Genomic DNA, 25,398 nt, shown 5'->3' on the forward strand with positions numbered 1-25,398 from the left:
ATAACGGAAGCCGATGTGGACCACCCAACCAACAATTTTGGAAGCTGTTAGTTTTAGAAAAAAGGGATTACAATGTTCAAAGAGCTATGTATTTAATTCTGCATTATTATAATATACTGTATATATTAGGATAACAAGAAGAATCCATGAATTCATAATTCTCTGTTGTTGTCCGCAGCCAAAAGCCCTAAAACTTTTAGGAATGGAGGTAAGCATGCATTTGCCTGTTGCTGTTGATTTCTGTTCAGTATATGTAGGCCAACTACTCGAGAGTATTATTTTTCTGACATCTATGTGTCCATTTCTAAAAAAATAGAACATGTCCTGTACTTATAAGTAAGGACCTTGGACCCATTAAAGTGGGTCCAACAAAATGCGGCATGTACACGGACCATATCATTATTATTATTTATTATTGAAGCGCCATTCATTCCATAGCGCTGTACATATGATAAGGGGCATACATACATAATACAGACAACTGCACTAAGCATGAACAAGACGAGTTACAAACTGGTACAGAAGGAGAGAGGGCCCTGCCTGTGAGGGCTTACAATCTGCAAGGTATGGGAGAAGGACACAGTAGGTGAGGGTAAAGCTGGTCATGACAGTATAGAGGCAGTAGGGTCGCACAACGTCAGGGCACATATACATACACCATATACTGTATATGCAACACACATACACATAAACACACCATATACATGGTACACACAAAAATACACCATATATACACTACACACACATACCACCCAACTAAAGAGCTAAGGTATCAGCGGCACATGAAGCAATGGAAGTGAACATCTCCAGCTGACCTGCAGCCGCCAGAGCACTGGATTGGGCCTCAGCCAGTAACATGGTTCTTTGATCTAGTTGTAATTTTAACAACCGGATCTGGAGAACTGGAGGGAACTGGCTGAATCCAATGCCTGGTAGTAACTACTGTATCTATTATTGAAATATTTATTCTCCAAAAGGACTAATGACTTTTAGCAATTCATACAGATACGGTAAGGACCCATGAGATATTACCCTGTTGATAATTTAATCATGGTCTAACCATGATATGAGCCCGTTCATGCATTTATTTTCAAGAAGAAATATGTGCCATGTTCCAAATATTTGTTACATTTACTACTTATTCGCATTCACATACTACCTCTTGTTCAGTGACTTGGATCTTTCCTTATTGTTTTTCCCTTAGGCTCGTACATCATCACTCCCTGCCTCATGTCCCTTTATTGGTTCCTGTAGTAAAAACCTCTCCTACCTATCCCTTTCCAAGTGAACCTATTACTGTACAACATCTGTATGTCCAGCAATTAAAAGAAGATTTTTGCCTTTACTGAGGTGATCATTTCTGTTTAGTATCACAACTTGTCTTGAGTAGAAGAAATAATATTATAAGTGCATGTTTTTTTTAATCCTTTTTTAAAATAACAGTTGGAAAAAAACAATTTATAAATACAGTTACACCAATTTTTGGCAATAAATACACTGAACCAATGGCATTCAGCATGAACCCTGACAGTGACATGTGCAACCATTTTCATTAGTAATAGGGAAAATTGGGGTTCTAGTATACAGTACATATTGCATTCTCTGTTTGGATTCTTGCCTGTGTTGGAGAATATGTTTAACCCTGAAATGTTACATTAGCATTACACCAATGCTAATAAAAGTGTTTTACTAGCCATAAAAGGGTTGTCTGAGAGTGAAAACCATTTCCCAGGTGGTCAGGTACAGTGTAAAATAAAAAATAAAAACTGTGTTTAAAGCATTTCGGATTCAGCACCGAGCTCCTGTCTCTGCCACTTCGGGTTCCTACTGGACCAGAAGTGTGACATCCTGTCAACAGGTGCATCACCACTGAAGGCCAGTCGATGGCTACAGTGTTGAGGTGTTAGGAATGGCATGTGACTGCTGAAACCATTGATTGGCCCTAAGGGGTGACATGTATGTTGATGGAAGGTCATACTGGAGCTGGACCTGAAACACTCTGAACAGGTGAGTGTGTGTTTTTTATATTACATTGTGCCTGAAAAATAAAGGGGGCTGTGCCACAGCGGACATGTATCCCTCCTCCTCAGGTCATGCAGTGAGGAAGAACATGGTCATATTTAACAGCTGAAAACAAACACCAACTAAAGTGATGAAACACTACATTCATCAGAAAATAATATATCATATGTTTTAATTTTTTTCTTGGCTAACAAAAAAAACTACATTATGCTAAACATTATGGGGGTATTAGGTGTATTTTAGATGCAGATTGCGACTTTTCCCAGCTCACGCTAGGTCCTAAAAAGTAGGTGTGGCAGGGGAAGGGGACTGGCTAGCAGGCCCATCTCATTTACCATTTTCTATGCCTGTTTCAGGTGTAGAAAAAAGTCTAAATGTAAGACAGCTCGAAAGCTGTCTTACATTTAGAAGCAGCGCCGGATATGCCGAAGTTATGAAGGGGCCGGCACCTCTTCATAACTCTGACGAATCCACCGCCAGGGCAGGGCCTTATTAAGAATGGCGTCTAAAAATGTGCCCCTAGGATTTTGGACAAGAACTGGTAATTCTTGCATTTTTGGACACTGACACAGTGAGAGATTTGGTCTGGGAAAACAGGTATTTTCCTCCCAGCATGTGCTGCTGGGTTGATTTACAGCCAGGTGAGGTCAAATACCAGACCGTATTTTAAATGCCGGTCCGGGTTTTAGGCAGAACCTGGCTGTCCTGAAATAGGCAGCTGGGCTCAGAAGCCATGTCTCTGTGTTGGGATCTGGGAGCCTTGTGTCTGGATGAAGGCTTGCTACCTGTTTGGCGTGAAAACAGGTTGGTGCTGCTATCAGCAAGGACTCTTTGAGGCAGAATTGCCACATGGTGTGAATTAACACCAACACCGCAAGGTGACTTTTTGTTTGAGTATGACTGTTTGTTTTGTCACTTGCCTAAAGTGTGAATAAAACACTGAACTGTTTGATCCAAAAAACTTGTTGTTGCCTCTATACTGCGTTCGCTAATCCTGTGTACCAGAGCGAGTCCCCACAACACTTATTCACATTTATAGTAATATTACTTCCAAATACTACCATGTGTAATTTGTAAGAATATGGCTTTTTGTAGTAGGGTCCTTCTAACATTAGCACATAGTAACTGTTAAATTCTTAAAAATACTGGTGTAGTTTTCACAGTCATTAACTATATTTTGATAACTTCAGGATGATGAACCTCCAAGTAAAGGGAAGAAAAAAAAGAAAAAAAAGGAGGAAGAAATTGACATTGATGTGGATGATCCAGAAGTTAGCAGATTCCAATACCCCTTCCATGAACTAATGATCTGGGCTGTACTAATGAAAAGGCAGAAGATGGCTCTCTTTCTGTGGCAGCGTGGAGAAGAAACCATGGCAAAAGCACTGGTAGCATGTAAACTATACAAATCAATGGCTCACGAGTCCTCTGAAAGTGATCTTGTAGATGACATTTCCCAAGACCTGGACAACAATTCCAAGTTAGTTTCTCATATAAGTATGGCCTTTTTTTTGGTTTCATTAGGTTTCACTTTAGGTTTTCTATTGTTAATGGTCCAACCAGTATGACAAATGATGAGAAGTTTATCCATATTTAACATTGTAGACTGCTTTGTATCAGTCATAGAAATGACTTGGGAAGTTTAGTGAAAGACAGCTGTCATAACTTGCCATTCAGAGAAATACCGTACAGCTGTCCTAACTAACTATTGAGATAAACTTTAATTGCTGCTTACACATTATATGTATACTCCGAAATGTAGACTAGCCAATAAAGGGTCATTAAGCTGTCACAAAACTTTTGATATGTCATAGTGAGACACCCACCGATAGAATGAGGAGACTACCAAGTACTATGTTGCTATGACATATCAAAAGTTTTGTGAAAGCTCATTGACCCTTTTAATAAAATGGTTCATGAAAAATGTTTTGCATAAATGACATAATCTGAATGGACAGTAGATTCATGTATATCATGTATATGTCTCTAGAGTTGGTTTTCAGATGTATGTACTTTAATGTTATACTTGTTTTTTTTATTAGGGATTTTGGTCAATTGGCTGTGGAGCTTTTGGATCAGTCTTACAAACATGATGAGCAGGTTGCCATGAAACTATTGACTTATGAACTTAAGAACTGGAGTAATTCAACTTGTCTGAAACTAGCTGTGGCTGCCAAACATCGAGACTTTATAGCACACACTTGCAGCCAGATGCTTTTGACAGATATGTGGATGGGGCGACTGCGCATGAGAAAGAACCCAGGTCTTAAGGTACAGTACTGTATTAATTATGGATAAATATTAACCCTTAAATATTGGGCCCATTTTTAGTTTTGCATTTAAGTTTTTTCCTCCCCACCTTCCAATAGCCATAACTTTTTAAAATTTTCTGTTCATATAGCAAAATGAGAGCTCATTTTTTTTTGGGATAAGTTGTATTTTCTAAGAAAGAGCAGCATTGAATTTACCATGTCTGTTATAGGAAAATGTGAAAAAAAATATTTCTGGGGTTAAATTGCAAAAAATAAAAAAATTGAAAAAAAATATTCCACCAAGGTTTTTATAGGGGCTCGTTCTTTCGCGGTACCAACTGTAGTTTTTATTGGTACCATTTTTGTGGTCCGTACAACTTTTTGATCATGGTTCTTAAAAAAAAATTGGGAGGTGGGGAAGGTGGCTAAAAAAATGGCGAATCGTCTGGTTTGAATTTTTTTTCCGTTACAGTGTTCACTGCACAGGAATTTTTTAAAATATTTTAATAGTTCAGACATTTTCGGACACGGCAATACTTGTTTATTGTTATTATTGTTTATTTTTTATTGTTAATATATTTTTATATGTAAAATTAAGAAAGGAGGGTGATTCAAACTTTAAATATTTTAATTATTTTTTTTTTAGTTTTTTTTTTACTTTTAATTAGAACCTGGGATCTATTCATCCCTTGTCATATTTACTCTAACAGTAATCTATTAGGGTGAGAAGGATTCTGACACTGTCCCTGCTGAGCTGTGCCTCCTGCACAGAGCTACAGGGAGCTTACCATGGCAGGCCTGGAAGGCTTAACAAGCGTCCAGGCTGTGATGGCAACAAGGAGCCCCATTATTTTATTGTGGGGGCTCCAATCGGAAGGCAGAGGGAGCCGCATCCCTCTACCTTACCTCACAGGTGTCACGATCACTGCTGTCAACCAGGAAGCAGAGACTGGCAGGGGAACATGAAGAATTGGAATGGGAGCAGCAAGGTGAGTATGACTTATTTTATTAGATTACATCATGCAAAGTCTCTAAAAATAAACACCCAGACAGTCCCTTTAATAAGACATTTATTTTATTTATATAGCACCAACATATTCTGCATTGCTGTACAAAGATTTTACCATTCACCTTAGTGCCTGCCTTATTATGGCTTGCAATCTAATTTTCATATTGCAGATATACACATCTACCGGTATCAGTATGTTTTTGTAGTGAGGAAGGAAACTGGAGAAAAACGGGCAAACATGGGTAGAGCATAGAAATTTAACCCCAGAAGTGCCCTTGTTCAGATTTGAGCCAAGAACTCCTGTACTGCAGAGCAAAAGTGCTAACTACTTATCTATGCACAATTTAGATTCATTATAAAAGCATAAATATACATAGCTCCCAACTTTTTGGAAGTTATGACTCACTGTGTGAAGGATTAATTTTTCCTGCATATCTGCCTATCAGGTCAGTAGTTTTCTCTTACGAAATAGTGCAAAAGTATGTGATTATAGAGATTTCTAAAATTCTAATTGCATCAAATAATGAAATTGTAAAGGGGGAATATTGATCACCAATATTATGCGAATATCGATAATTAATATTCCTAAATAGGAGGAGCCACCTGGTGATGACTCCGCCTATTTATGCCTTTATATAATAAATACACAATACTTTCGCTATGCTTTACACTAATCACTAATGCTAGCTGCATGCGCCTTACTAACTCGCTACCGCTAACAAGTACACGCTACACAAAGGGTACAAATATAACTATTTATTTAACACACTAAGCACGCAATACACTAACAATACACAGCACTACACATATACAATACTCAAACTACGCTACACGTTCCCAATTCCACCCATAAACTAACTAGACAATTCACACATACAAGTAATATTATCCCACCCGTCTGTCTACTCACTGTCCCTACGGGGTTACAAGAGGGTTATAGATTCAGCACTGCAAGGGTTATTTGCCAGTGAGTGCTGAGGTTAATACCAGCAGGAGAGCTGGGGTTCTGGCAGGGAAGGGGTTAATGGGTTAGGGACATCAGGGGCACAGAATATGGTTGGCACTGCAAGGGAGGTACAATGCCATGCCAGCGTATACTCAGCCATCTCCAGGGCCAAATGGGCCTCTCTTCCTTCAGGCAGCAGTCCTCATGTTTCTCTGAATCCAGTCTGGTTGCAAAGAGAGCCCCTGTTCCTTTGTCTTGGACTGATATATAAGTCCCTCTCACCCCCCCCCCCTTTCCAGGGGTGTGACATCATCGTGTGCGTGTGACGGAATGCATGCACTCAGATTGCAGCAGACAACTGGCTGGCCCCCTGAGGCTCACAATCTGTACAGCCAAAGACACCATGGCACCACACACAAACACACACACCCATGTCATAAACAGTCTCTAGACAGAAGGTGGGGGAGCCCTACTGGGCATGTTTTAAAGAGCTCTATTCATCTTCTGAAGTGACCAGAAACTGGACAATCCAGTCATCTGTTGCCATCAACCGCAGGTAGGCGGGGGGGCTCTATGGCTGGGGGACATAACTGGCCACATGCATATAAGACAATTGGGGCATATCTATATATACCCAACTCTAATGTAAGTATAAATGGACATGTGTGCAGCATACAGACATATCCACATATACAGACATAACACTATGACCTTCCCCCCTCTGGCCATACAGGGCCAATATATATGTATATACGCACATATGCACAATTATACACATATACATAGTACATATATATATCCAATACATATATATGTCCTCCTGATAATATACATATACATATATAAGGGGCATAATGTATTCTATATATATATATATATATAATATATATATATATATATATATATATATGTTATAAGGGGCCACAGCCATATATATATTATAAGGGGCACGGTCTAAAGGAGGCACATATTTCCCACAGGGGCCACCATGAGCCCCTGGGGATAACCATGGGCAGACGTGCGCAGATGCTGGGCACATCTGCGCACATCATCCCATGATGCTGCGGTTAATGTATGCACATATATACCATACATGCCCGCACGTGTTTGCAGGCATGCATGGATATATATGCATACGTCTCAACCCTTCCTCAACAATCCCCCTGTTGTCGGACTATATAATACGACAATATATTGGGGGAACGGGTTGAGATATATTTGCCCCCCCTTCAACCCCATCCTTGGTGGAAGTTCAGGAAGAACTGTAGTGCCCACTGATTTTTAGGTACTTAGACATCCCTAATCCATTTTCCTCCGACCTGCCCTTCACCGTAACCTACTCCTCCGTCCACAGGATACACAGTCTTCTTCTTGACATCTTTAGGATACCACACACCCACAGTCTCTCGGTTCACTGGCCTTTCTTTATCAGTCTCTTGGTGTCGGCCACCCCCACTTTGGAGTGACCACACCCCCACAGTCTCTCGGTAATTCAGCCGATCTTCAGGTATGGCCCGTCTCCAAGGAATCTGGAGCGGGGTCACCCTCGCAGTCTTTTACTGGCCTTTCTTTATCAGTCTCTTGGTGTCGGCCACCCCCACTTTGGAGTGGCCACACCCCCCCAGTCTCTCGGTCGTTCTGCCGATCTTCAGGTATGGCCCGCCTCCAAGGCATCTGGAGCGGGTTCACCCTCACAACCTCAGTCCCAACGTCTGTTTCCATCTTGATGGGTGCGGTTCTCCCGTGGACAGATTAATAGGTCTTTACAAGGCAGGTCAGACTCTTAAGCGGCGATGTCACAGTACCTAAATTCTACTGCGGAGAACACCTCCGCCACACTACACATCCAGCCCTTCCCTTAAGAACTTCACCGTTCCAGGGTTCAAGGTGGCAAATGAATGATGCCTGTCCCTATCGTGACCTAACCTTATCCCCATTCACACAAAATACATTTCACATCCCTCCCAACACCACCAAATTCCATTACATGTGTGTACCCATAGAGACTCATGCAACCTGGCATTCCTCTCTACCTCCAAAGACACAGGTAGGTCGTAGACCCCTGTGTCAATGGGAAACGACTATAGGATGCAAATGTGTACAGTCAAATTATAACTCACCACAATGCGTTGGGTGAGTTTCCCTGGGTATAGGCTGTCACACATTTGTACCTAGAGTGTCTATGGGTACACACTCAACCAACAAACATAATCAATATATGTACAATACAATGTGCTATGGGGTTTCAGGGTAGTACATGTTATACGTCCAGAACCCCCATTGAAAACAAAACGTGTCCATACAATAATATTTGGCTACAGGAACCATGTTTGGTTATGTCCTGAGCCTCCTCCTCCGGATAGTTCTGTACAGTTCTGTCTGGTTCTGGTGTATTTTGGTCAATAAGTCCCTTGACCCTCCGACTGTAGATGACGATCACCAGAACCAGAAGAAGTTTCACTGGGTGAAACAAGTGATATGCTCTTCCACCCGAACGTCTCCAAATCTTCCTCCAGAGCCTTAAATAATGCTCCCGCTGGATTGTGGCACAGTCCTCCATCTCTAAAACACCTCTAGGCAGAGGTCGCTTGTGTGACGACCACCCGCCAATCCCGTCGTACTATGCCACAGTTGCCATACAGGTCTTCACTAGAGACTCCTGAAGGCGAATCCACTGTGAGCACAGAAGACGTTTAAGATTGGTTGGTGGGCCCAGACAGGATGCAATCACGATTGTATGTACAAAAAAATAAAATTACTGATTTCACGCTGGAAATCAAATTAATTTGCTGCCACCACTCTTCGTATTGAATCGGGGCGAAGAGACCCCGGCTAGCTAATCCTAAAGGGACGAAACGGTTATTTGCAACCTAGCTAGTACATTAACAATTTATAGAAATAACACAATTTGGTAGTATGTCTTCTGAGGACAGAGTTCTTAGCATAGATCAGGTCATCAAGTAACAAGGGCAAAACTGGAACGATGAAATCGTTAGTTTTTATTCTAAAACTACACACAAAAATATATATATTAAAGCTGACAGATAAATATACCGGCCAGGTGAACAGATTGGTTTGGATAGAAATAGGTAAGAGGTGGAAGGGAATAGAATGTCTGTAAGTTCAGAATTACCGTGGTAATGTCCAGTAATAGGCAAAGTCTTTGTAGAATAATCCAAGATGGTGGGGTGCCCGTGTCCCTGCGGGCGGTCGAGATGTTAGACGACGTCAGATGGTAGATGTAGGACCCAGGACCTGAGTGTGTCACTGTTTTTACCTACTCTGAAGCGGGGAGTGGTTATGACACGTTCAGGTCCAGCCTTGGGTAATTGGAACAGGGGCAGTCCTTTGCCCCATAGGGAGAAAACCTGGCAGCATCTTTGCTTTGCCCATTTCTCCATATCCCGTAAGTCCAATCAAGAAATATAGTAGATATTGATAATCAGTACAATTTTACGCATCATCTGATAACAAATACGACTAGAAGATAATACAGGGTGCCCGAGAACCTTTATATCTCAGAGCGGGAATCTCTGATTTGTCCGCGGGTTTCCTAGAAGGTGGGTTAGGAGAACCAAAACCATCTCTGAAAAGATGGTTCCTTTCCCATTTCCATAACCCATGAAATATTAGGAAAATATGGGAAGAATATGAAGTTTATGGATTGGAGGTGACTTTCAGGTCATCTTCCCTCCTGTACCAGCCAGCTGTGTGATAAGGATCTGTCCTTTTCTTCTGAAGCTCGCTGCCCAGGCTAAAGGTGTGAGACCCCTGCTGGTATTGGAGACACTATGGCTGCAGAGAGACCAGGTTTATGAGGTTCTGTCAAGAGAATACCAGATTGATGGGTACTTAAACCTGGCATGGGGCAGGAAGATTCTTTGGCAAGAAGGTGCTAATTGTACCTCTGATCTGTGAGTTACTCCTTTAGTGAAAGAGAAGATTCTTAGTGAAGGCTCTTTTGTCTTTGTGATTGAGAAATATGGCGCATTTGTGATTTCCTAGTATCGCTGTGGATCGCAAAGCGTCACAGCTTGGTTGCCAAAATCCAGTGGGATCCTCTGGAGTCTCCCAAGAGCATCAGGGGGAATAGCTGGCCTCTTCCGTGGCCTCTCCTGGGTTTTTCTTCCGCTCCATATAAAACCTATAGCAGAAGAAAATACCAGGTGCTCCCAGGGGAATGTCTCCCCTAACGGTGCAGTTAAATGTATAAAAATTCCCAGCACCAATACCTTTGACCCATGGGTAGAGAAAGGTATTGGGCTGCCCTTTGTCTCACAGGACTCCTCATTATCCCAACACTGGTGTCTGAACACCCTACCTTCAGAGGAGCGTGTCCTCTGCTACACATCCCTCTGCACCAACAGATAAGGATGGCCTCCCTACTAGGTTAGGATAACTGGAGTTCTGTGGACAAAGCACTATCTTGATGGCACTGCATCCCTGTCCACTCATGTGTACCCAGGCTGACTTCCCCCTGTGATCCCATCTTGTGGAGGCCCGCAGAACCAACGGCATAGGCATGCCCCGGCTCCTCAGGACCCCACAACACAAGAACACAGTCCACACTCCGCTGCCAAACACTCTGCGTCCAATCCCTATCAGAGCTGTGTTACCTGCTCGGACTAGAATTAAGTGCGCAGCACAACATTACACCAATGTTGTCTGTCCGCCCCAGTCCCCAGCACAACACAGCCTTACAGAAAACCTTGAGCACAACAGCGTTATCTGTGTCGATCCGAGACCCTGGTTGCCCAGAATAATATCACATCATCCTTTGTGTGCTGCATGAAGAAGGTCCTTATGCCTTCTCCCGACCAGCAGGATTTCCCGTGTGATATTATCTGCTCGCTACCCTATACGTTCTCGATCCACAGTATAACACTGCTCCACTCCAAGGGGACACAGAATGAAACAAGACAGCAGACGGGACATTACAACACTACATAAATCAGCCTGGTGGAACACACTCATAGACAAGGACCACCATCAACATCAAAAAGAACGTTACAATGGACAACAAAAACACACAACATGGACATGTATAGGGAACAAACGGTGTAACAAATAGTACAGGGGTGTCAAATGTTGCCTAGCCTAGCTTGGCCACTCTGGCCCCTCAGCAGCTGATGAGGCATGTGTCGCCGAGAGGTTACCCCTTTATGGCCAAACTGACTAGACCCCGCTGCACGATTTGTTACCTGAATCCCATCACTGGACACATTGCAATTACTTGCACAAGGGCAATTCCTTGCAATGTGTCCTTTGTTCCCACACCTGAAGCACCTGATTGGGCTTTCTGTCCTGTGTGTTTTGCAGTGCTTCGCTATATGACCCAAGCCACCACAAGCAAAGCATTTGATGTTTGCCCGGTGTGGCCTAGGTCCGTCCACACTGCAACCGCGCTCCCTGAATTGTTCCATCTTCAGGGAGGCACTTTTCACAATGTTTCTTTTCCCCAAAGTCAGGGAGAAATCTCTGTTAGTCTGGACAGGCTTGGTCTGGTGATTTGGCCTGTCACAGACTACTCTCCCCCCTATTTGCCCTGCATAGGGCAAAGTTTTGGGATATTCCGACCCTGACTTTATGGGAAAAGAAAGGGCCGGCACCAACTTGGTGATGGCCTGTTGCATGCCAGTTATTATCTGGGAGCTTACAGCAACCTGAGCCTTCAATTTGGCTACCGTCACACTAGTAGAGGCAGTGCGTTCCTTGAAGGCCTTGACCTCAGTATAAGACTGAGTCAACTGAGCCTCAATTTCCTCCTTCTGCTTCTGCATTTCCACTAATTGTGACTGTATTCGAGCCACCTGCGCATCTCGGTCAACAGTAGACTGCACATTCTCCGCCAGCTGTGCCCGCAATGCCGAAACCTGGTCGGAACTATTGGCACAGCACTGGCAGTGAACAGCCGGAGGAATTGTCTCTGTTGACTGAGACACCAGCGCCACTTCCTTTGGCTTACAGATGCTAGCCTCAAACGTATGAACGAGTTTGGCCAGCATCCGAAGCCGTTTAGTGGCCTTATTCAACACCGTCCGTTTGTTAACACAAAGCTTGTCATAACTACAAGCCTGTGCCAACAAATCGGACCACAGCATTTCTGCTGACTTGTATGTGGTGGGGAGGATGGGATTGAATGTACTGTGTTTGCTCAAGTGTTGCAGTGTGGAGAAGTCCATACTCACCGTTTGAGCATCCATCTTCTCCTTGGGGCCGTACCTCCTCGCAGCTGCTTGGAAGAAGTCCATTTTCCCGGAACGCCTCTTCCCGACCAGCTTGACTTTGTACGCTGCTCCCACGAAGATGGATCTCTTCCAGTGACGTATCCTCTTCTCCCTCGCAATCACTCGAGCGGTGTAGTGACCGTGCAAAGCAAATAGCAAAATATTAATTCACAGATAGAACATAGATTCTCTGCTAAAGATTTTGATCTGCGTTTGGTGTTGTGAGGAAGAGTCGCGTTACCTGTCCGAATTATCAGGTCCTAGACGCTCAGACTGCTGACCACGTCTCTCTTGCCTGATAATTCACAGGATGGCCGACCTCTAACCTCAAAACCAAACACAGATTTCAAAATCTAAGCAGTGGGCCTGACTCGCCAATGTAAAGGGGGAATATTGATCACCAATATTATGCGAATATCGATAATTAATATTCCTAAATAGGAGGAGCCACCTGGTGATGACTCCGCCTATTTATGCCTTTATATAATAAATGCACAATACTTTCGCTATGCTTTACACTAATCACTAATGCTAGCTGCATGCGCCTTACTAACTCGCTACCGCTAACAAGTACACGCTACACAAAGGGTACAAATATAACAGTATTTATTTAACACACTAAGCACGCAATACACTAACAATACACAGCACTACACATATACAATACTCAAACTACGCTACACGTTCCCAATTCCACCCATAAACTAACTAGACAATTCACACATACAAGTAATATTATCCCACCCGTCTGTCTACTCACTGTCCCTACGGGGTTACAAGAGGGTTATAGATTCAGCACTGCAAGGGTTATTTGCCAGTGAGTGCTGAGGTTAATACCAGCAGGAGAGCTGGGGTTCTGGCAGGGAAGGGGTTAATGGGTTAGGGACATCAGGGGCACAGAATATGGTTGGCACTGCAAGGGAGGTACAATGCCATGCCAGCGTATACTCAGCCATCTCCAGGGCCAAATGGGCCTCTCTTCCTTCAGGCAGCAGTCCTCATGTGTCTCTGAATCCAGTCTGGTTGCAAAGAGAGCCCCTGTTCCTTTGTCTTGGACTGATATATAAGTCCCTCTCACCCCCCCCCCCCCCCTTTCCAGGGGTGTGACATCATCGTGTGCGTGTGACGGAATGCATGCACTCAGATTGCAGCAGACAACTGGCTGGCCCCCTGAGGCTCACAATCTGTACAGCCAAAGACACCATGGCACCACACACAAACACACACACCCATGTCATAAACAGTCTCTAGACAGAAGGTGGGGGAGCCCTACTGGGCATGTTTTAAAGAGCTCTATTCATCTTCTGAAGTGACCAGAAACTGGACAATCCAGTCATCTGTTGCCATCAACCGCAGGTAGGCGGGGGGGCTCTATGGCTGGGGGACATAACTGGCCACATGCATATAAGACAATTGGGGCATATCTATATATACCCAACTCTAATGTAAGTATAAATGGACATGTGTGCAGCATACAGACATATCCACATATACAGACATAACACTATGACCTTCCCCCCTCTGGCCATACAGGGCCAATATATATGTATATACGCACATATGCACAATTATACACATATACATAGTACATATATATATCCAATACATATATATGTCCTCCTGATAATATACATATACATATATAAGGGGCATAATGTATTCTATATATATATATATATATATATATATATATGTTATAAGGGGCCACAGCCATATATATATTATAAGGGGCACGGTCTAAAGGAGGCACATATTTCCCACAGGGGCCACCATGAGCCCCTGGGGATAACCATGGGCAGACGTGCGCAGATGCTGGGCACATCTGCGCACATCATCCCATGATGCTGCGGTTAATGTATGCACATATATACCATACATGCCCGCACGTGTTTGCAGGCATGCATGGATATATATGCATACGTCTCAACCCTTCCTCAACAATCCCCCTGTTGTCGGACTATATAATACGACAATATATTGGGGGAACGGGTTGAGATATATTTGCCCCCCCTTCAACCCCATCCTTGGTGGAAGTTCAGGAAGAACTGTAGTGCCCACTGATTTTTAGGTACTTAGACATCCCTAATCCATTTTCCTCCGACCTGCCCTTCACCGTAACCTACTCCTCCGTCCACAGGATACACAGTCTTCTTCTTGACATCTTTAGGATACCACACACCCACAGTCTCTCGGTTCACTGGCCTTTCTTTATCAGTCTCTTGGTGTCGGCCACCCCCACTTTGGAGTGACCACACCCCCACAGTCTCTCGGTAATTCAGCCGATCTTCAGGTATGGCCCGTCTCCAAGGAATCTGGAGCGGGGTCACCCTCGCAGTCTTTTACTGGCCTTTCTTTATCAGTCTCTTGGTGTCGGCCACCCCCACTTTGGAGTGGCCACACCCCCCCAGTCTCTCGGTCGTTCTGCCGATCTTCAGGTATGGCCCGCCTCCAAGGCATCTGGAGCGGGTTCACCCTCACAACCTCAGTCCCAACGTCTGTTTCCATCTTGATGGGTGCGGTTCTCCCGTGGACAGATTAATAGGTCTTTACAAGGCAGGTCAGACTCTTAAGCGGCGATGTCACAGTACCTAAATTCTACTGCGGAGAACACCTCCGCCACACTACACATCCAGCCCTTCCCTTAAGAACTTCACCGTTCCAGGGTTCAAGGTGGCAAATGAATGATGCCTGTCCCTATCGTGACCTAACCTTATCCCCATTCACACAAAATACATTTCACATCCCTCCCAACACCACCAAATTCCATTACATGTGTGTACCCATAGAGACTCATGCAACCTGGCATTCCTCTCTACCTCCAAAGACACAGGTAGGTCGTAGACCCCTGTGTCAATGGGAAACGACTATAGGATGCAAATGTGTACAGTCAAATTATAACTCACCACAATGCGTTGGGTGAGTTTCCCTGGGTATAGGCTGTCACACATTTGTACCTAGAGTGTCTATGGGTACACACTCAACCAACAAACATAATCAATATATGTACAATACAATGTGCTATGGGGTTTCAGGGTAGTACATGTTATACGTCCAGAACCCCCATTGAAAACAAAACGTGTCCATACAATAATATTTGGCTACAGGAACCATGTTTGGTTATGTCCTGAGCCTCCTCCTCCGGATAGTTCTGTACAGTTCTGTCTGGTTCTGGTGTATTTTGGTCAATAAGTCCCTTGACCCTCCGACTGTAGATGACGATCACCAGAACCAGAAGAAGTTTCACTGGGTGAAACAAGTGATATGCTCTTCCACCCGAACGTCTCCAAATCTTCCTCCAGAGCCTTAAATAATGCTCCCGCTGGATTGTGGCACAGTCCTCCATCTCTAAAACACCTCTAGGCAGAGGTCGCTTGTGTGACGACCACCCGCCAATCCCGTCGTACTATGCCACAGTTGCCATACAGGTCTTCACTAGAGACTCCTGAAGGCGAATCCACTGTGAGCACAGAAGACGTTTAAGATTGGTTGGTGGGCCCAGACAGGATGCAATCACGATTGTATGTACAAAAAAATAAAATTACTGATTTCACGCTGGAAATCAAATTAATTTGCTGCCACCACTCTTCGTATTGAATCGGGGCGAAGAGACCCCGGCTAGCTAATCCTAAAGGGACGAAACGGTTATTTGCAACCTAGCTAGTACATTAACAATTTATAGAAATAACACAATTTGGTAGTATGTCTTCTGAGGACAGAGTTCTTAGCATAGATCAGGTCATCAAGTAACAAGGGCAAAACTGGAACGATGAAATCGTTAGTTTTTATTCTAAAACTACACACAAAAATATATATATTAAAGCTGACAGATAAATATACCGGCCAGGTGAACAGATTGGTTTGGATAGAAATAGGTAAGAGGTGGAAGGGAATAGAATGTCTGTAAGTTCAGAATTACCGTGGTAATGTCCAGTAATAGGCAAAGTCTTTGTAGAATAATCCAAGATGGTGGGGTGCCCGTGTCCCTGCGGGCGGTCGAGATGTTAGACGACGTCAGATGGTAGATGTAGGACCCAGGACCTGAGTGTGTCACTGTTTTTACCTACTCTGAAGCGGGGAGTGGTTATGACACGTTCAGGTCCAGCCTTGGGTAATTGGAACAGGGGCAGTCCTTTGCCCCATAGGGAGAAAACCTGGCAGCATCTTTGCTTTGCCCATTTCTCCATATCCCGTAAGTCCAATCAAGAAATATAGTAGATATTGATAATCAGTACAATTTTACGCATCATCTGATAACAAATACGACTAGAAGATAATACAGGGTGCCCGAGAACCTTTATATCTCAGAGCGGGAATCTCTGATTTGTCCGCGGGTTTCCTAGAAGGTGGGTTAGGAGAACCAAAACCATCTCTGAAAAGATGGTTCCTTTCCCATTTCCATAACCCATGAAATATTAGGAAAATATGGGAAGAATATGAAGTTTATGGATTGGAGGTGACTTTCAGGTCATCTTCCCTCCTGTACCAGCCAGCTGTGTGATAAGGATCTGTCCTTTTCTTCTGAAGCTCGCTGCCCAGGCTAAAGGTGTGAGACCCCTGCTGGTATTGGAGACACTATGGCTGCAGAGAGACCAGGTTTATGAGGTTCTGTCAAGAGAATACCAGATTGATGGGTACTTAAACCTGGCATGGGGCAGGAAGATTCTTTGGCAAGAAGGTGCTAATTGTACCTCTGATCTGTGAGTTACTCCTTTAGTGAAAGAGAAGATTCTTAGTGAAGGCTCTTTTGTCTTTGTGATTGAGAAATATGGCGCATTTGTGATTTCCTAGTATCGCTGTGGATCGCAAAGCGTCACAGCTTGGTTGCCAAAATCCAGTGGGATCCTCTGGAGTCTCCCAAGAGCATCAGGGGGAATAGCTGGCCTCTTCCGTGGCCTCTCCTGGGTTTTTCTTCCGCTCCATATAAAACCTATGGCAGAAGAAAATACCAGGTGCTCCCAGGGGAATGTCTCCCCTAACGGTGCAGTTAAATGTATAAAAATTCCCAGCACCAATACCTTTGACCCATGGGTAGAGAAAGGTATTGGGCTGCCCTTTGTCTCACAGGACTCCTCATTATCCCAACACTGGTGTCTGAACACCCTACCTTCAGAGGAGCGTGTCCTCTGCTACACATCCCTCTGCACCAACAGATAAGGATGGCCTCCCTACTAGGTTAGGATAACTGGAGTTCTGTGGACAAAGCACTATCTTGATGGCACCGCATCCCTGTCCACTCATGTGTACCCAGGCTGACTTCCCCCTGTGATCCCATCTTGTGGAGGCCCGCAGAACCAATGGCATAGGCATGCCCCGGCTCCTCAGGACCCCACAACACAAGAACACAGTCCACACTCCGCTGCCAAACACTCTGCGTCCAATCCCTATCAGAGCTGTGTTACCTGCTCGGACTAGAATTAAGTGCGCAGCACAACATTACACCAATGTTGTCTGTCCGCCCCAGTCCCCAGCACAACACAGCCTTACAGAAAACCTTGAGCACAACAGCGTTATCTGTGTCGATCCGAGACCCTGGTTGCCCAGAATAATATCACATCATCCTTTGTGTGCTGCATGAAGAAGGTCCTTATGCCTTCTCCCGACCAGCAGGATTTCCCGTGTGATATTATCTGCTCGCTACCCTATACGTTCTCGATCCACAGTATAACACTGCTCCACTCCAAGGGGACACAGAATGAAACAAGACAGCAGACGGGACATTACAACACTACATAAATCAGCCTGGTGGAACACACTCATAGACAAGGACCACCATCAACATCAAAAAGAACGTTACAATGGACAACAAAAACACACAACATGGACATGTATAGGGAACAAACGGTGTAACAAATAGTACAGGGGTGTCAAATGTTGCCTAGCCTAGCTTGGCCACTCTGGCCCCTCAGCAGCTGATGAGGCATGTGTCGCCGAGAGGTTACCCCTTTATGGCCAAACTGACTAGACCCCGCTGCACGATTTGTTACCTGAATCCCATCACTGGACACATTGCAATTACTTGCACAAGGGCAATTCCTTGCAATGTGTCCTTTGTTCCCACACCTGAAGCACCTGATTGGGCTTTCTGTCCTGTGTGTTTTGCAGTGCTTCGCTATATGACCCAAGCCACCACAAGCAAAGCATTTGATGTTTGCCCGGTGTGGCCTAGGTCCGTCCACACTGCAACCGCGCTCCCTGAATTGTTCCATCTTCAGGGAGGCACTTTTCACAATGTTTCTTTTCCCCAAAGTCAGGGAGAAATCTCTGTTAGTCTGGACAGGCTTGGTCTGGTGATTTGGCCTGTCACAGACTACTCTCCCCCCTATTTGCCCTGCATAGGGCAAAGTTTTGGGATATTCCGACCCTGACTTTATGGGAAAAGAAAGGGCCGGCACCAACTTGGTGATGGCCTGTTGCATGCCAGTTATTATCTGGGAGCTTACAGCAACCTGAGCCTTCAATTTGGCTACCGTCACACTAGTAGAGGCAGTGCGTTCCTTGAAGGCCTTGACCTCAGTATAAGACTGAGTCAACTGAGCCTCAATTTCCTCCTTCTGCTTCTGCATTTCCACTAATTGTGACTGTATTCGAGCCACCTGCGCATCTCGGTCAACAGTAGACTGCACATTCTCCGCCAGCTGTGCCCGCAATGCCGAAACCTGGTCGGAACTATTGGCACAGCACTGGCAGTGAACAGCCGGAGGAATTGTCTCTGTTGACTGAGACACCAGCGCCACTTCCTTTGGCTTACAGATGCTAGCCTCAAACGTATGAACGAGTTTGGCCAGCATCCGAAGCCGTTTAGTGGCCTTATTCAACACCGTCCGTTTGTTAACACAAAGCTTGTCATAACTACAAGCCTGTGCCAACAAATCGGACCACAGCATTTCTGCTGACTTGTATGTGGTGGGGAGGATGGGATTGAATGTACTGTGTTTGCTCAAGTGTTGCAGTGTGGAGAAGTCCATACTCACCGTTTGAGCATCCATCTTCTCCTTGGGGCCGTACCTCCTCGCAGCTGCTTGGAAGAAGTCCATTTTCCCGGAACGCCTCTTCCCGACCAGCTTGACTTTGTACGCTGCTCCCACGAAGATGGATCTCTTCCAGTGACGTATCCTCTTCTCCCTCGCAATCACTCGAGCGGTGTAGTGACCGTGCAAAGCAAATAGCAAAATATTAATTCACAGATAGAACATAGATTCTCTGCTAAAGATTTTGATCTGCGTTTGGTGTTGTGAGGAAGAGTCGCGTTACCTGTCCGAATTATCAGGTCCTAGACGCTCAGACTGCTGACCACGTCTCTCTTGCCTGATAATTCACAGGATGGCCGACCTCTAACCTCAAAACCAAACACAGATTTCAAAATCTAAGCAGTGGGCCTGACTCGCCAATGTAAAGGGGGAATATTGATCACCAATATTATGCGAATATCGATAATTAATATTCCTAAATAGGAGGAGCCACCTGGTGATGACTCCGCCTATTTATGCCTTTATATAATAAATGCACAATACTTTCGCTATGCTTTACACTAATCACTAATGCTAGCTGCATGCGCCTTACTAACTCGCTACCGCTAACAAGTACACGCTACACAAAGGGTACAAATATAACAGTATTTATTTAACACACTAAGCACGCAATACACTAACAATACACAGCACTACACATATACAATACTCAAACTACGCTACACGTTCCCAATTCCACCCATAAACTAACTAGACAATTCACACATACAAGTAATATTATCCCACCCGTCTGTCTACTCACTGTCCCTACGGGGTTACAAGAGGGTTATAGATTCAGCACTGCAAGGGTTATTTGCCAGTGAGTGCTGAGGTTAATACCAGCAGGAGAGCTGGGGTTCTGGCAGGGAAGGGGTTAATGGGTTAGGGACATCAGGGGCACAGAATATGGTTGGCACTGCAAGGGAGGTACAATGCCATGCCAGCGTATACTCAGCCATCTCCAGGGCCAAATGGGCCTCTCTTCCTTCAGGCAGCAGTCCTCATGTGTCTCTGAATCCAGTCTGGTTGCAAAGAGAGCCCCTGTTCCTTTGTCTTGGACTGATATATAAGTCCCTCTCACCCCCCCCCCCCCCCCTTTCCAGGGGTGTGACATCATCGTGTGCGTGTGACGGAATGCATGCACTCAGATTGCAGCAGACAACTGGCTGGCCCCCTGAGGCTCACAATCTGTACAGCCAAAGACACCATGGCACCACACACAAACACACACACCCATGTCATAAACAGTCTCTAGACAGAAGGTGGGGGAGCCCTACTGGGCATGTTTTAAAGAGCTCTATTCATCTTCTGAAGTGACCAGAAACTGGACAATCCAGTCATCTGTTGCCATCAACCGCAGGTAGGCGGGGGGGCTCTATGGCTGGGGGACATAACTGGCCACATGCATATAAGACAATTGGGGCATATCTATATATACCCAACTCTAATGTAAGTATAAATGGACATGTGTGCAGCATACAGACATATCCACATATACAGACATAACACTATGACCTTCCCCCCTCTGGCCATACAGGGCCAATATATATGTATATACGCACATATGCACAATTATACACATATACATAGTACATATATATATCCAATACATATATATGTCCTCCTGATAATATACATATACATATATAAGGGGCATAATGTATTCTATATATATATATATATATGTTATAAGGGGCCACAGCCATATATATATTATAAGGGGCACGGTCTAAAGGAGGCACATATTTCCCACAGGGGCCACCATGAGCCCCTGGGGATAACCATGGGCAGACGTGCGCAGATGCTGGGCACATCTGCGCACATCATCCCATGATGCTGCGGTTAATGTATGCACATATATACCATACATGCCCGCACGTGTTTGCAGGCATGCATGGATATATATGCATACGTCTCAACCCTTCCTCAACAGAAATAATATAAAAGGTGGGCTCTAATATGCACCAGCCAAACACTTTGTGGATCAATATTCTAATTGTAATAATGAAAATATATAACTCAGATCAAAAAGAGGGACATTTATGGAGCAAAGAGGGACAGAGGGACTTGGGTCAAAAAATCGTGACTGCCCCTCCAAAAGAGGGAGACTTGGGAGGTCTGGATATATACGATATAAAAATAGTTGCCCTCTTTTCTGCCATGTTAGTATGCAGGAGTAGCCCCTGCCAGTTTTATAAATGGCACATGGTATGTAGGGGACCTTTCAGATTTAGCATTGTGCCCAGAAGCTTCAAGTTGTGTCGGTGTTAGGTTGCTGCCACAATATGGGGTAGGTTTACCATCTTCCAGGGGTGTAACTAGGAAAAGCTGAGCCCATAGCAAACTATTCTATCTGAACATTAACATCTATCAACTTCATGTGATAGTTAAAGCGGTTGTCCAAGTTAACTTTTCTTTTCAAACACACGGTAGCTTTAAGAATAATAAAAATAAGCGTATACTCACCAATATAAACCGATCTGTTCCAGCAATCCCCGATTTGGCTTACCATGCACTCCATCCCTGTACAGTGCGTTCGTAGAACGTGCTCCAGCAAGACTTCAGGGTCAGGCATGAATATGTTTTCACTTCCAGGCCTGTCAGTCTTAGCAATGGGGGTGTGGCAATGCAGACAGGGAGTGGAGCCTCTGGGTGCAACAGCACCACCCTCGTTGCACCTAGGGACTCATTTACATATTATAAAAGATCAATTTTAGACACATTGAGTAAACATAAGGAATTAGGACTAAAAGAATTACATTCAGCTGACAATGCACATGTCGCATGTCAGTCAGATTAATGCTGATAATCTGGAGACAGATGCCCTTTAAATCAAATGAAATAGAACTTGTGATAACTAATGTTTATTGCTCTCAGTCTATCTTTTTCCTTAATTTCAGGTAATATTAGGGATTCTTTTTCCACCAACCATTTTGTTTCTGGAATTCCGGTCCCATGATGACCTTTCATTTCATACCTCAAAAGAATATGAAGAAGGAAAAGAGAAAGAAGAGGATAACATAGTAAGAGCCTAGTCAGACTGTCATATTTAAATAATGGGAACCATTTATGTATCATTTTACCTGTACAAAATAAATATACAGCAGAAAAATAATACATTTGTGTGCATTCCAAACGGCAATTTCTAATATACACATTGGCCCAGATTTACTAATGTGGCTGTGCTAAAGGGCTGTGTTCAACTGTTTCACCTTCCTGAGGATGGTGATACAGTTGAATTCAGGAGGACACCTGCGGCCGTTAGCTAGGTGCATAAGTACCTGATGCTCCTAGCATTAATTATTGCTTAGATTGTTGTGCTTGGACGGCAGCCATGAGGAGCGTTTGGGTGGCCAAATCAATAATATCAAATCAATAATATCAAATTCTGAACAGCTCCTTTAAAACTTTTTTTTTTTCAGGTACAGTATTTCGATTGATGACCTGTTCTCAATATAGGCCATAAATGTGTGATAGGTGGCCCTGAGAACGCCCACCATTTAGCCAAAAGCACATCTACGCATGCTGCTGTACATGGTACTGACGCACATCCGCATTTACAGTACTTGTCTCTAGAACAACAATGACGAGGCCACCTTCATTCTGCTAACCAGTGGGTGTTAAAGGGGTCGGACCCCACCTATCACACATTGATGGTCTTTTGTAAGAACAGACCATCAATATAAATTCTTGTGAAATAACTCATTATCAGTTTTTTGTTCTAAATAGTTTTAGGAATCGTGTTTACACAGTTTTACATTTATTCGTGATGTTGATGATACCATTGTGACACAATAATGAGTGTAATAGATGTACAGGCTTATTATTTTTTGTCTTTTTTTTTCACTTAAAATACATTAAGCTACATTTTTGAATGTCCAGGACTCATTTAAGTATATATAAGAGATGAGAGAACTGCACAAAATTTGATTTGAGTTTGATTCCGGTCTCAATCGATTCTGCCAGAATTGAAAGTATTCCAATTGGCCTGAAATTTTGGGTATGACATTCTGGTCTCCTCTTTCCTTTTTTGCTCTCTTCTCACTCTCCAAAATTCGCCTAATTTGAATCACCAAATATATATTACAAAATTTTGATTGCATTTACAATGTATTTGCTCATCTCTAGTATATATTTATTTCATATACTGCAACTATACTGTATATATGCCATTATTGTGACTGTAATGCCTTTAAATATTTTAGACATTTTTACACATTGGAAAATTAAATATTTCGAAGATCTTTATTCTCATCTTTGAATATTCAACAAATGTTTTTGTGTGATAAACTTATTATTAGGATGGGAATGCTGATGCCAATTCTCGGAAAGGAGATGAAGAGAATGGACATAGAAAGCAAAGGAGTATTCCTATTGGCACAAAGATCTATGAGTTCTACAATGCCCCGATAGTCAAATTCTGGTTTTATACAGTAAGTAAATTGGGCTTCCATGCTTCTATCTTCTAGAATAATAGCTGGCATCTTAAAATTAGTTAAACGTAAAGTGGTTTGTGTTTTAACTACAAAATGTTACAATGTCAACATTTTAAATGACATTAATGTAACTAAGGATGGATGCTGATCAGATACAAAGGAGTGTTTCTTGAATGGAGTGGAGATGCTTCCAATAATACCAAATGAGGTTCCTTTCTTCAGTTTTTTATTTACTTATTCCTCGCATCGAGTTAAGCCACTACTCTTCTCTGCACTGATGAAGGGCAGTTACCCCGAAGAAACTATCTGCAGGTGAGGTGCAAGCTTATTTAATATCCAAGTCATGTCTCTAGGCCCATTTAAAGAGTCAAACATTGACTTATGGGATATCTCCCCCACATCTGGTGGCATTGGAAGCAGGGCTTGTTAGGGTACTTTCTTTTTGCGTTTTCTCTTGCGTTTTTCTTTTCCGGTGCTGAGTTCCGTCACAGGGGCTCTATACCGGAAAAGAACTGATCAGTTTTATCCCCATGCATTCTGAATGAAGAGTAATCCGTTCAGTTTGCATCAGGATGTCTTCAGTTCAGTCGTTTTGACTGATCAGGCAAAAGAGAAAACCGTAGCATGCTACGGTTTTATCTCCGGCGAAAAAAACTGAAGACTTGCCTGAATGCCGGATCCGGCATTTTTTCCCATAGGAATGTATTAGTGCCGGATCCGTCCTTCAGGTCTGCGCATGCACAGACTGAAAAAAAGGTGAAAAAAATTAATGCCGGCTCCGTTTTGCCGGATGACACCGGAAAGACGGATCCGGCATTTCAATGCATTTTTTTTCGACTGATCAGGCATTTTTAAGACTGATCAGGATCCTGATCAGTCTTACTAATGCCATTAGTTAGCATACATTTTGCCTGATCCGGCAGGCAGTTCCGGCAACGGAACTGCTTGCCGGATCTCTCTGCCGCAAATGTGAAAGTAGCCTTAGGAGCACATTTGCATCCCTTTCTTTCTTCATTTTGTAATGATTTGCTCATCTGTAAAATGAGAGCTAGAATCAGATTGGTCACTAGAAGTAACCTCACTACATTTTCCCTTCCACTATTTTAAATGTATTTTTCCTTATAGGGGTTATCCGAGACCAAAAAATGTCCCCCATATGCCTGGGCCCCTCACACTGAATCTACTTACCTGGCTCCCCGCTCCCTGAGCCGATCCGCTGCTGCTAGGGAGGCTTGTCCACGTCACTGCCTGCCATTGGCTGCTCCTCCTGACACCGGATGTTTTCATCCGCGCACTGGGAGAAGCAGCAGCGGCAGTGCCGGGACCAGGAGCGGCGCCGGGAGTGGGGAGCCAGGTAAGTAGATTCATTGTGAGGGGCCTGGGCATTTGGGGGACATTTTTTAGTCTCGAATAACCCCTAAGAGTTTGGATGTATTTAAAATGATGAAGGGAAAATTCTACACACAAAGTTAGTCATTGTGTCCCCCCAATAGTACAAT

The 25,398-nt window shown here is 43.8% G+C and overlaps 2 protein-coding genes across 3 annotated transcripts in view; both read left to right on the forward strand.

Annotated features, from left to right (window-relative positions):
* Window positions 1–3,337, forward strand: part of TRPM1 (transient receptor potential cation channel subfamily M member 1) — a 43,463-nt gene extending 40,126 nt beyond the window's left edge. For both annotated transcript variants that reach the window (XM_044279734.1, XM_044279733.1), the window contains 3 exons: window positions 179–208; window positions 1,205–1,350; window positions 3,213–3,337. In XM_044279734.1, coding sequence (XP_044135669.1) covers window positions 179–208; window positions 1,205–1,288 — 114 coding nt within the window. In that variant the 3' untranslated portion in view covers window positions 1,289–1,350; window positions 3,213–3,337. The remainder of the gene's footprint in view (window positions 1–178; window positions 209–1,204; window positions 1,351–3,212) is intronic.
* Window positions 2,072–25,398, forward strand: part of LOC122925743 (transient receptor potential cation channel subfamily M member 1-like) — a 48,316-nt gene continuing 24,989 nt past the window's right edge. The window contains exons 1-5 of the mRNA XM_044277093.1: window positions 2,072–2,098; window positions 3,213–3,502; window positions 4,065–4,293; window positions 22,364–22,486; window positions 23,765–23,896. Coding sequence (XP_044133028.1) covers window positions 2,072–2,098; window positions 3,213–3,502; window positions 4,065–4,293; window positions 22,364–22,486; window positions 23,765–23,896 — 801 coding nt within the window. The remainder of the gene's footprint in view (window positions 2,099–3,212; window positions 3,503–4,064; window positions 4,294–22,363; window positions 22,487–23,764; window positions 23,897–25,398) is intronic.

This window comes from Bufo gargarizans, chromosome 2 (assembly GCF_014858855.1).
Source record: "Bufo gargarizans isolate SCDJY-AF-19 chromosome 2, ASM1485885v1, whole genome shotgun sequence".
Lineage (NCBI taxonomy): Eukaryota > Metazoa > Chordata > Amphibia > Anura > Bufonidae > Bufo > Bufo gargarizans.